Source organism: Peromyscus maniculatus, chromosome 7 (assembly GCF_049852395.1).
Source record: "Peromyscus maniculatus bairdii isolate BWxNUB_F1_BW_parent chromosome 7, HU_Pman_BW_mat_3.1, whole genome shotgun sequence".
NCBI classification, from domain to species: Eukaryota; Metazoa; Chordata; class Mammalia; order Rodentia; family Cricetidae; genus Peromyscus; species Peromyscus maniculatus.
The window spans coordinates 70367302-70380071 of record NC_134858.1 but is presented as its reverse complement, the minus strand read 5'-3'; the positions used below and the strand labels follow the sequence as shown (position 1 = coordinate 70380071).

The 12770-nt window shown below is 46.6% G+C and overlaps 1 protein-coding gene across 8 annotated transcripts in view; it reads right to left on the bottom strand.

The window, feature by feature from the left end:
* Window positions 1–7668: 7668 nt before the first annotated feature.
* Nedd4 (NEDD4 E3 ubiquitin protein ligase) overlaps window positions 7669–12770 on the bottom strand; it is a 91798-nt gene continuing 86696 nt past the window's right edge. For 7 of the 8 annotated variants that reach the window (XM_076576657.1, XM_076576658.1, XM_076576660.1 and 4 more), the window contains 2 exons: window positions 10851–10923; window positions 7669–10406 (listed from right to left, as the gene is read on the bottom strand). In XM_076576657.1, coding sequence (XP_076432772.1) covers window positions 10304–10406; window positions 10851–10923 — 176 coding nt within the window. In that variant the 3' untranslated portion in view covers window positions 7669–10303. The remainder of the gene's footprint in view (window positions 10407–10850; window positions 10924–12770) is intronic. The other variant, XM_006973775.4, reaches the window with a different exon arrangement.

Sequence of the window (12770 nt, the reverse complement as noted above, 5' to 3'; positions counted from 1 at the left end):
TGTTCCTCAGCCCTGGCGAATAATTTCTGTGTGGAAATTATTCAGGTCAGTTATTAGCAAATAGGTGGCAGTGTATACCCTTCCTCTCAGGCCTCACCCTCCAGAGGTCTTTGCATCTGTACAGTTATAGTAACTCACTTCCGGGCTCTACTTCCTCTTCCGCACCACCTTCTCCAGGCTCTGAGAGCATCTCACTGTTCTTCCTGCCTGGGCCACCTGGCCGGCTTGATTTCTCTATCTACTCAATCATTTCATGGAGGTAATAGGGCTGTGTCGTGTACCCTTCCCACGTCCTCTGCGGGTGCAGGCTGGGCTCCCCACAGCAGTGGCCTCCTAGTCCTAGATGCTAGCACGAGGTAGAACAAGACTGCCATTATTTGGGGGTCTCAGGCCCAGGGGTTGGGTGGTGGTGGGGTGGTGGTAGGGTGCTCAGGCGTGGGGTAGGGAGCTCAGACACCCTCAGAGGGGAACGCAGGTGATGGGAATATGAACCCTAGCCGCCAATGGGGGTCAGGCTGCCCAAGTGAATACACGTGTGTGCGTGGAGGATGAATGTCTCTCACCAGCCTAACGGGAGATTCTGATTTCTTACCTGCTGCCCTTACGGAATGGGAGGTCACCGAAAAGGTGCACAAATGGCCCCCACACCAGCTCTCACCGTGGTCATCGCCCATGGCACACAGATGGGCTGTTCCCACAATCCTCTGTTTCTATTTTTCCACCCCAAAATCATCTCTGCTCTTCCCTCGCCGCCGCCACCGCCGCCGCCAGGAGTTAACTCGTAATTATCTGTGAGGCACCCCTGTCTTACTTCACAGGCCACACGCACAGCTGAAAATGAGCGAGCTGTTCCAGTTCAAAGCCTCCAGCTGGACCCAGCTCCCAGCCAGTGCTCCATCTGCACCCCATTAGCCCTCCTGGTCTGGTCGCATCTTGTTATTATCCTCGTAGCCAAGAAAACAAACAGATGTCTCTCCCACAGCCTCTGCCTGCCCCTGCATGTCAGAGGTTTGCTCCCAGTGACCCCTGCCACCCCCGTCCCTGGGAGCTCTTGCCTTAGACTGTTGCCCTCTCCGGACATTCTAGTTTGTCACCTCCCGTTTCTCGCTCTTTTAGGCAAACCGCCTTGTTCCTGTTGACCTCCCAGCTGTGCTGTGCGTGGCCTCTTTCACTGAGTTCTGCTTCTGCACAGTATGACAACTGCCTTCAGCGTGGCTGCTGGGGACCACCTCAGCTCAGGGTCTCTCTCTCTCTCTCTCTCTCTCTCTCTCTCTCTCTCTCTCTCTCTCTCTCTCTCTCTCTCTCTCTCTCTCTCTCTCTCTCTCTCTGAATCTCATGTATTATCCCAGGATAGGCTTGCTGTATAGCCAAGGATGATCTTCAGCTTCTGATGCTCCCTCTCTCCTCTCGAGTGTCAGGGTTGCAGCCGGCGTGCACAGCGCAGCCAGTTGCCACAGAGGATGGAATCCAGGGTTCCCTGCATGATAGGCAAGCGCTCCATCAACTGACTCACACCCCAGCCCGAGATGGATTCGCCCCACACCCCTATTCCTCTCCGGCATGCACTCTGGCAGACGTTGGCGTGAGCTGAGGGTTCAAATTCTTCCCCACTGTGGTGGTTTGAATAAGAATGGCCCCTATTTAGGCTCGTATGTTTGGAGACCTAGTTACCAGGAAGTGGAATCATTTGGAAAAATGAGAAAGATTAGGAGGAGCAGTGGCCCTGCTGGAGGAAGTGCGTCACTAGGGTGGGCTTTGAGGTTTCAAAAGCCCACGCCAGGGCCAGTCTCAGTCTCTTTCCATCTCTCCCTCCCTCTCTGCTTGCAGATCAGGTTGTAGCTCTCAGCTCCTTCTCTGGCGCCCTACCGCCTGCCGCCATGCTCCCTGCCACGATGGTAATGGACTGAGCCCCTGGAACTGTAAGCAGCCCCTAACTAAATGCTGTCTTTTATGAGCTGCCTTTGTCACGTGTCTCTTCACAGCAATAGAACAGTGACCAAGACGCCCTCATACTCTGTATCAGCCTCTCACCCCGGTTGCCATTAGTATCATCTCAGTGAAGCGGAAACTGCTTCTGGGGAAACAGGAATCCCCGTCCAACCAGACAGCCATTCTGAACCTTCTAAGTGTGAACGCTGGAGCTGCAGAAAGCAACAGTCCGTACGTAGCGCTTGGCTTGGTTCTCAGCATTTGGCTTTCCTGGAGCCTGAGGAAGAGAGTGAATCCAGCACATCAGCTTCTCGCTGTCTCTCCCTTACACAGTTTCAGCCTTCTACATCAATGCCAGAGCTGTTTGACACACACGCGCCAACCACACGTGGCTATCTGGAATGTGGCCAGTCTGAAGTGAGATGTGGTATGGTATAAGACAATACTGGACTTTGAAGACCTAATTTCACCCCCAAGTGAAAAATCAACTCATTAACATTGTATATGGATTGCATATTGAAATGGTGTATTGTATACACTGGGTTCAATAAACATTACAAAGGACTTCCCATTCTATTTTTTTTACTTGCTTGAATGTAGCTATTAGAAAATTTAAAATTATATATCGCATTGGTTAGGGCTGCCGTGTGGGGCCCTCACACAGGTCTCAGCATAGCTTCCAAAGTCTGTGTTATTTCTTCTTTCTCCTATCTTGGCATTGTCTACATGACTAATTACAAATCTTTTCCTGTTGGGTTTGAGACAGGGTCTTATGTAGCTCAGGCTGCCCTAGAATGGCCTATGTAGTTGAAGGTGAGCTCGAACTCCTGATCTTCCGGCATCCACCTCCCCAGGGCTGGGATTACATATGTGCACCACCATACCTGCTCTCTGACCAGAGGTTTTGACACTCCCCCCAAATTCCTCTCCACACTGTCCCCCAATAGAAATGGAGCAAGCAAGGAAACCGAATTCCTGGGCGACCATGGATTCTAGAATCCTGGTAGTGACTGTCTCCCTATATATATATATTTTTTCTCTTCTCACAATTCTTTTGAAGAAGTAGATGAGGTGAAAATGTCTCTGAATCCTCCTGGCTAAAAAAACAAAAAACCCACAACCCACACACCAGCATCACGGAAAGGCAAGCACTCCCCCATTACGAGCAACAGCAACATTAAGCAAGCAAACGCAGCTGGTGGCTAGCCATTCATCACCGAGAACATGGTTATCCCATCAGAAGCTAAACATAAGATATCTCACTGTCATCAGCCGGGGAGAATATTTATGCTGCTCTTGGACTGGTGCCCAGGGATGGAGTATTAACAAAGTCATTTGTCTGGGCTGCACTTTCAAGTCTAGCATCAGGGAAAACCCTGTTTGTTTAAACAGAGATTAGCTGTGGTTTGCTGAGTTTATTGCCTCTTAGTTTGAGTGACTATTCTTGACTTTCTTCTGTGTAAAATGTCACTTGTTTTGGGACTGGAGAGATGGCTCAGCGGTTAAGAGCACTACTGCTCTTGTGGAGGACCTGGGTTTGGTTCCAGGAACACACATAAGGCAGCTCACAGCCATCTGTAACTTTAGTTCCCAGGGATCTAACGCCCTCTTCTGGCCTCTGTGGGCACTGCACACAGGTGGTGCACATACACAGACTCTCTCTCTCTCTCTCTCTCTCTCTCTCTCTCTCTCACACACACACACACACACACACACACACACACATTTTAAAATTTTTCTTGTTGCAGGGCAGAGGTGGCACACGCCTTTAATCCCAGCACTTGGGAGGCAGAGCCAGGCGGATCTCTGTGAATTCTAGGCCAGCCTGGTCTCCAAAGTGAGTTCCAGGAAAGGCGCAAAGCTACATAGAGAAACCCTGTCTCAAAAAACAAAAAACAAAACAAAAAAAAAAAAAAAAAAAGAAAAAAAATCTTGTTAAAGGGAAACTATTTTCAGGAACACAGACAATTTGCCTTGATAATTTTTTTTTTTTCCCCACAGAACTTAAATTATGGTCGAAATAAGCGACTGGACAGTGCCGCCATACCTACTGTTGTGTGTTTAGTCTCTGGCTAACGGGACTAGGAGGAAGATGTCTGCTCCACAGCCACTTGATTGCAGAGGATGGTCCAGCGATGCTAGGGTGGGAAGCCCACCCACTGCCCTCCCCTCCTGCTTCCCTCCCTTCTGGACTCTGTTTTTGTTTGTTGTTTTTAACATTTTAAAAAGTATTTATTTATTTATTATGTATACAGCGTTCTGCCTGCATGTCTGTCTACATGCCAGACGAGGACACCAGATCTCATTATAGATGGTTGTGAGCCACCATGTGGTTGCTGGGGATTGAACTCAGGACCTCTGGAAGAACAATCAGTGCTCTTATCCACTGAGCCATCTCTCCAGCCCCTGGACTGTTTTGACTTGGACCCATTAACTAATGCCGCAAAGAGTGTCAACCTTCAGATCACAAGAGGAACAGCTCTGGCCTTGCGTTTCTCTACATACCAAGGAAACACACGAGGGTTAGGTAAGGTTAACCTCAGGCCAATGTGCCCTCCATGGTGTTGAGACGAAGCATCAGGGGCTTAACCGAGGAGTGACTGGAGTGTTGAGTCCCACCAGTTGGTGTTTGAGTCTGTTTATGCAGCCTTGTGTTGACAATGAACAGAGTGTCCTAGTTAGGGTTTCTTGTGCTGTGATGAAACACCAGAACCAAAGGCAACTTGGGGAGGAATTTAATTGGCATATGCTTCCACATCACTGTCCATCATTGAAGGAAGTCAGGACAGAAATTCAAGCAGGACAGGAACCTGGAGTTGGAGGCACTGCTTACTTATAGAACCCAGGACTACAGGCCCAGGGGCTTCCTCACCTACAATGGGATGGGCCCTCCCTCACTACTCACTAAGAAAATGTTCTACAGGCTTGTCTACAGCCCGATTTTTTGTTTGTTTGTTTTGTTTTTTCAAGACAGGGTTTCACTGTGTAGTTTTGGTGCCTGTCCTGGATCTCGTTCTGTAGACCAGGCTGGCCTCGAACTCACAGAAATCCGCCTGCCTCTACCTCCCGAGTGCTGGGATTAAAGGCGTGCGCCACCACCGCCCAGCCCAGCCCGATCTTATGGAGGCATTTTCTCAATTGAGGTTCCCTCCTCTCTAATGACTCTAGCTTGTGTCAAGTTGATATAAAACTAGTTAGCACACTGCGCACTACACAATTAGACACCTCAGTGTTCTATATTTCGGGTTGTGAACCCAGCCTCTCATGGCTAAGCCATCGTTCTCGTCTGACTCGGGCGTTTTTAAAGCAGACTCTCCAGTCCTTCCTTTCCTGTCTTTTAAACTGTGAAGAGGAAGGTTTTCCTTTCTTTCCTTTCGAAAGAAGAGCAGCATACCCGGGTAATTCAGTTTCATTCTTCCTTTTTTTCCTCAGCTCCTTACTTCTTTGAAGAGTATTTGTGTTAAGGTATCTTCACAAATACAAATTGTTTAATAACCAATGATAATATGGTCAAGTTGTTTTATCATCCATGCCAATATCATTGGTGCAGCTGGCAGGAAAAAATTCCTGATCTTCGTAGGAAGAGAAAAAAAATGCAAGTGTAGTAGAATATTTTAAGGTGCGTTATTTTATGTTGTATTTAACTCTCTGAAGCTGTGCTACTGTGCCTGTGTAAAACACCTGATGATCTAATAAAGAGCTGAACGGCCAATAGCGAGGCAGGAGAAAGGACAGGCGGGGCTGGCAGGCAGAGAGAATATATAGAGGGAGAAATCTGGGAGGAGAGATCTAAGATCCAGCAGCCAGAGATGGAGGAGGACTCCAGGAACCAGCCACCCAGACACACAGCAAGCCACGGAGTAAGAGTAAGATTTACAGAAGTAAGAGAACGGGAAAAACCCAGAGGAAAAAGGTAGACGGAGTAAGTTAAGGAAATCTGGCTAGAAACTAAGCTAAGCCGGGCGTTCTTAAGAATAAGATTCTGTGTGATTTTGGGAGCTGGGTGGTAGGCCCCTCAAAAGAACAAAAAGCAAAAACAACATGTAATAGGTTGTGAAAACAGATTTCAAGGATCACTGATCAATATATAAGAGAGAATTAGGGAATGGAAAGATGGCTGAGTGGTTGAGCACTGGATCCTTTTACAGAGGACCTGGGTTTGATTCCCGGCAGCCAAACAGTGGCTCACAGCCATCTGAAACTCCAGCTCCAGATGATCCAGTGCCTCTGGCCTGCAATGACACCCTCATATGTATGCACATAAACACATACATCACACACACACAACTTAAACATCTTTTTAAAAAATCATTAATTTCAACACAGTATCTTTTCTTTTCTTTCTTTTTTTTGAGAGGGGAGGTTATTGACCAGAGCATGGTCAACGTCAGTGCCTACACCACTCAAGAAAATGACACCTCCTCCCCCAGCAATGAGTAGCTATCCGGGAGTCTCCCGGGGAATCCATTTTTCTCAGTGACTAAGAACACCTGCTTTTGCAGAGGACCTGATTCAGTTCTCAGCACCCACATCTGGCAGCAGCTCACAACTGTAACTCTGGCACCAGGGGACGTGATGCTGCCTTCTGGTCTCTGAGGGTACCTGCTCTCAGGTCTGTTATACAGACATGTATAAATAATTAAAATAAATACATGCATAGATGCAGAAATAAAAACCAGTCTTTTTTCTTTTGTAAGGAAAAGATGCATGAAAAGCCTTCTGTCCTTAAGCTGCCCAAATGTCTGCAAAACTTACGTAAATAACCGTTAACTGGGTTATTGGTACTAGTGTGTATCAATGCTGAGGTCACATAGCCCAAAAAAGTGACGGGGAAAGCAGTGGAGGGTGCCTGAGTGAGGCCTGATACAATTTCTAAAGATGTTTTTTATGAGCGAAGGGCGAGTACTGTGAAGATTGACAGAGGCATGAGAGAGAATCCGAGGGCCCAGGCTTCAGTCTAAGGAGGGGCTGGGCACTAAAGGGTGGAGTTTGGGTAGCTCCTTATTTTGATTGACAGATTAGGTCATCTAGCACTTTTCCCACAATGCACCTGATTTTAGCCCTATGCACACCCATTATGCAGTCACAGATGGTAAATAGGGGACTCTCCCCAAAGTTTACTAGAAGACATAGCTTTGCCTTACCGCATAAGCTCCCCAAACCAGTTCAAGCCAGACCATGCCTTCTAATGGTATGTTGGGTGTACACATAGATACTGACTAAATCTGATTTTTATCAGGAACAAGTAGAATGTTCAACCCAAGGCAGGTGAGACTCCAAGGGGTGCTGGGTGTGTTGTCTGGAGAGGGGTCTGTCCACACAGTACACGCAGAAGGAACTAGACTTGAATTCATCACTATAGGAGGATATGTGTAACCCCAAACCAAATGGGGAGCACAAAACTGCCTCCTATGGTTGCCTGCCTAGAGGTGGGAGGGCAGCTCTGTGAAGTGGAGCTAGGCTGTCCATCAGAGTTAACTGCAGGAAACATTCTCTCTCTCTCTCTCTCTCTCTCTCTCTCTCTCTCTCTCTCTCTCTCTCTCTCTCTCTCTCTGAGAGTTAACTGCAGGAAACATTCTCTCTCTCTCTCTCTCTCTCTCTCTCTCTCTCTCTCTCTCTCTCTCTCTCTCTCTCTCTCTCTCTCAAACACACACACACACCCCAAGTCCGTCTTGAGAACCTGAAGATGTCCCTCAGTAAAGTAGGCTGAAGACATTTCTATATAAAATGAGCCACGGCTTTGTCTTTAAAATTAGAATAGAACTTTATTTGTGGAATTGAGATTTGAAAATGATTTTATAGTTTATGCAATAGATTTTGATACATTAATCTGGATATACATTTACCATAAGAAAAAATTTAAAAAACAAGGTCAAATAGCTTATCATCGAACCCAATTGCGTTTAACTTGATAATTGTAAGGAGTAACTTGGGCGTTCGTTATAAATTAAAAGCTAAAACAAATGGCATTTGGGTTTGCATTATTAATGCAATTTAGTGTGTTTCATTTGTTTGGGGGGCAGAGAATTAGAGAAAATGAAGGCTAAAGTACTTTTCTAGAAAAGTCCAAAGCCTTCACTTCATGAAAGGGACCCCACAACTCCCCAGCATTAGGATGTCATTGAGACAGTCTGGCATGAGACAATCACGCAGACTGGCATGAGGGGCTGTGTGGGGGAGACTGCGCCTGGACTCTGACACCAGGTTCTAGTGAAGTCACTGACCATCCAGAGGGATACCGGCCTAATGAAAAGAAAGCTTGTGTTTCCTAAGCTCTGCTGTCGATGTTCTCAGAGGTGGCACCGAACAAGTGTGTACAAGTCCATCTCAAAAGACAGTTTTACCCTTAGTTCATACAATGGGGGACATTCCAGATAAGACACCAGCCCATATTAGTGTTGCTTTGCCACTGTAGAGAAAGTGAACTCTGATGCTAAGATCCATACATGAATACGACACATGCCAGCACGTATTTGGGACCAGTGATGGCCTTTGACCCTCCCCCACTCTAGATCACTCTTTTGGGTGAACACACTCACTGGGAGGAAGGGCAGCTTGGGCACCTGACTCAGACTCTGGTAGAGGCCAGCAGGAAAGCATTCCAGAACTTACAACAGCCTCAAAGGACAAAAGGGTGGGCATGGTTATTCGGTTATAAAGTAAAGTCACTGGAGCCAGAGTGCAGGTTCACAGATGGTCAATGATAAAATCAAGACTGCACAGATGGCCGGCCATGCCTGGCTGACTCGGTAAAGACACTTGGGAAGCAAGCATGCACTGGCATGGGGGTTACTTCCCCTGACCCACATGATGGTGTGGCCTATGGAAAGTGTTTTGCTACAGTCACTGAAATCCCTACCATGCGCTGACAGGCACTTGTCTTGTTAGAACCAACAAGCTAAAGCCAATGGCCCCATGTACTTCTGACAGCTCCCACAGGGCATTAAGCGGCATCCACAAGGTTTAGAAGACACGCTTACATTAATTTATGCAAGCACATTGAAAAGCAGACTTAAATTTTGTCACCCAATGGAAGGATGAATAAAGGAGTCTGGGCACACGTGCCCTGCAGGCGGAGTGGACCTCGCCTCCCCCTCCTCCTGCCTTCCCAGACTGCTCGCTCCAACTTTCTCACTGTTTACAAAGTCATCTCCGTGTCTCCAGGTCCCTTGTGGATGAAGGAGCTGATTTCACTGCTGACAATTTTCTCTAGGGCCCTGGCACACAGCTGGCACTGTCTACGTGTGTTGATTCATGCATGGGTTCTCTTCCTACACTTCAATGTGGTTCTCACCACCTGTAGCATTTGCCTCAGGGGTTTTTGACTTTTAATAAAACATAATTCTCATAGTAAACAGTATTTTTTAGAAAGCATAAGAAACCTGGTAACAAATTTATACAAATTATGCATTGAACTACTCTTTGGTTATTTTAAACAAATCCTTTTATACTAATGTGATACTAAAAATATAAAAATGCAACTACAGAAATTCGCTTAATCTGTAAACATAATGAACTCCGTAAACACGTATGTACTACGTGACTGCAAGCGTGAAGTGGCTGGTAAGGGCAAGTCATACATGTAACTCGGTTCTTCACGGCATGCTTAGAAACACTGCTTTGTGGAGCTTGTTTTGTGTTTGGAGGAACTCTAAATACACTAACACATAATAACTGCAGCCCGTGACTGAGCCTTGAGGACGCACAGGCAGGAAGGAGGCCCTAATATTCACTACACATTGCAAATAAAGCTTGCTCCACTAGTCTTCTGAATCACTGGAGATTCAAGCTGCATGCTAACAAATGTGAAATACATCCGAGTGAAGAGTAATACTTTTTTTTTTTTTTTTTTGCAAGTGACTTAAGTGACTAAAAACATAGTGACACATCTTCCAAAGTTGTCCCAAAGATCTAGGCAATAAGGTACACTAGGCAAGTTCTACAGAATAAGTAGCGACAAGAAACACTAAGTGTGTCGCAGTTTACTCAATATTGAAGACTATCTTTGTCCAAATTTCATCTCAAAAAAGCATCGAATTTTTCCACCGGATACTCATTACAGATATTTCACAGTTGGAATCTCAGTAGTTACAGAAAGATGTGCCTAGAAAGATGAGATATGGTCAGAACTCAGGCACACAGGACTCAAATGTCCTGCTGCGTGAACCCTAACACCAGGACAAAACGGGACGAATGAACAACACTTCAGTATGGTGGTGGCTGGAACTACGGATACACTGTTCTCTGGTCTCTAGGAGGAGCCAGTAACTAACTTTAGAAGTACTCTGGAAAATGGTAAGATGCAATTTTGCTTTTTGCTTTTACTTAAAAACTAGGGTGGTTGAGACACCATAGCTTGTTCCTTCCTTATAATCTAATCGACCCCATCAAAGCCCTGAGTGTTCTCAATCGCCATCTGAAGCTTATCCGAAAGTTCTTCAAATGACTCATAGGGCGGCAGGTCCAGACGATTGAAGCTGAAAGGGTGGAGAGGATCTGGTTAGGACCGACAGCGACGCAGGAAACGTCCCCATGGTAACTGCAGTACCATTGCTACTCGTCAGGAATATGTTCCGTCACTGCTCTCAGGTCACAACAGGCAGGGAGGATTTCCTGACCCCTATGCAGCCTCGTATTCACACCTCCCACTCCTGATAGGTGGGTTCCTTGACTGTGTTAGCCTCCAACATGGAATGTTCTAGCACCTTTTCCATCACCCATGGAATGGGGGCAATATGTATGGCCAACAGTTCAGATGGGCATCTCTGTCCTTAACTATTTGGATTTTGAGTCCAAGCAGCATGGGTTTCTGGGTTTGTGTTTGTTTCCTCCTCTCTTCTAAGGCTGGCACACACCCATCCCAAGAGAGCATCCCAGGGCTGCTCCTAGACCAATAGGGGGATCTCTGCCCAGTTACTCACCAGGTATGCGCCCTCGGCAGCTTATCAGGGGTGCCCCACTGTTCAACTGTGAAGGACTGTGGTCCATTCGAGCCTATGGGAAAGATGAGTTTCTGTGGTTTAATATACTTTATCCACAAGATCCTAGACATCGCAAAAACACACTTTTCCTATATACAGAACTTGCACACGCAGAAGTCTGCTGTGCTTGGATTCACTGGTGAGTCGTAAACAAACTGCCCGCCACTTCATTTGTGAGAATGGCGCTGGTCTGCCCCGCTGGGGACACCTGCAGCTAATCCTGACCCAGCTGCACCTCCAACGAGGATTTTCTTCACAGGTACACAAGAGGAAGTGAAGACGTTTGTTTCCCATCGAAAAAATTTGTCCTCTCCTTTCTTACATAACTTCACTGTAAAACTTGAAAAATAACTGAAGAATGTAGGTCATGCTTATCCTAGATCCTAAGTCTGGGGAGGGCTCCTTCTGTGTTTTTTTGTCTGTTAGGCCATAAAAGCACTTGACTACTGAGCCGGTCTCAGTCTGGAGCTTTAAAAACTTCAAATAATATTTACTATTTTGTGTGTGTACCTTAGTGTTCATGTGCTAAGGTGCGTGTGTGCAGGGCAGAGGACAACTTGTGGGAGTTCTCTCCACTTTGTGGGTTCTGGACTAAGGTCATCTAGCTTGGAGGCCAGTGCCTTGACTGCGGAGGTATCTCAGGGTCCTGTTTTTTCAGTTTGCAGTTAGCTCTCTCTAATCCTCAACACCCCAACCGCCAGATAATCAGGCTCACATCCTGATCTGTGCCTTTCCATTCTCCTTACTTCTCATAATTACTTCCAAATGTGTGGGAACAGCTGCCAGAAGCAGTGAGAGGATATTTATTATTCTCAGCAGTAACTTTTCTCCAGGATTAACTTTATATTTCACCCGTCATGATCAGATTCACAGCTAGACCTTCAGGGCCACGCCCAGAGCACTCAGCTGTAAGGAACCACACTGCTCTTGCAGAGAACCCAAGTTAGGTTCCCAGGACCCACAACGAGGGGCCCAAAACCTCCTGTAACTCCAGCTCTGAGGGATCCGGCACGGTCTTCTGGCCTCCAAGGGCATCAGGCGAGCACGTGGTGCACAGACTCACATGAAGGGAACACACCATTACACATAAAATGAAGTGAAAAAGAGAGGGAGCTGTGGTCTTCTCTGGGGTCCCGGCATCTCCCACAGGAATGAAGAGTCTACTGAGACTACCCCACAGCTCACAACAAACCACAAAGAGAAAATGAGATTCCATGATCAGGAAAGCTTTGGAAAACCTGGGGTTTTGTTTTTTGTTTTTAACAAGTTCCAAAGAAATCGTTGAGTTCTTCCATATCTGTAGAGAATGTGTCAAGACCCTGTGGATACCTCAAGTGGTGGATAGTATGGAGCCATATTAGCTGGTGTCATGCATACATGCACACCTCATACTAACAAATAACGAATGGTTTCTCTGTGTAATAGCTCTGGCTATCCTGGAACTCACTCTACAGACCAGGCTGGCCTCGAACTCACAAGAGATCCGCCTGGCTCTGCCTCCCGAGTGCTGGGATTAAAGGTGTGCTGTGTGCCACCACCGCCCGCCTGATAATAATTCTTATTGTATGTTGCTTTACTATGTTAAGAGACTTTCCCTTCTTAATTAGACAAAAAGGGGGAAATGTTAGAGCAATTCGGCCACCGGGCCACTGGCCAACTGCCTGGGAATGGAGGTGACTGAGGAAGGGGTAGTCCTTTTTTGGAGCAAGGAGGAAGCAGCAGCAGGTCTAAGTGGAGACCTGCAACTCTGTTCAGGTTCCCCGTTTACTCTTTAATATCTGTGCACGGATTTTACACTTTAATAAACAATAAAAGAATTCTTTTATTGTTTGCACAATTGTTGTGCACAATTCTTTAGCC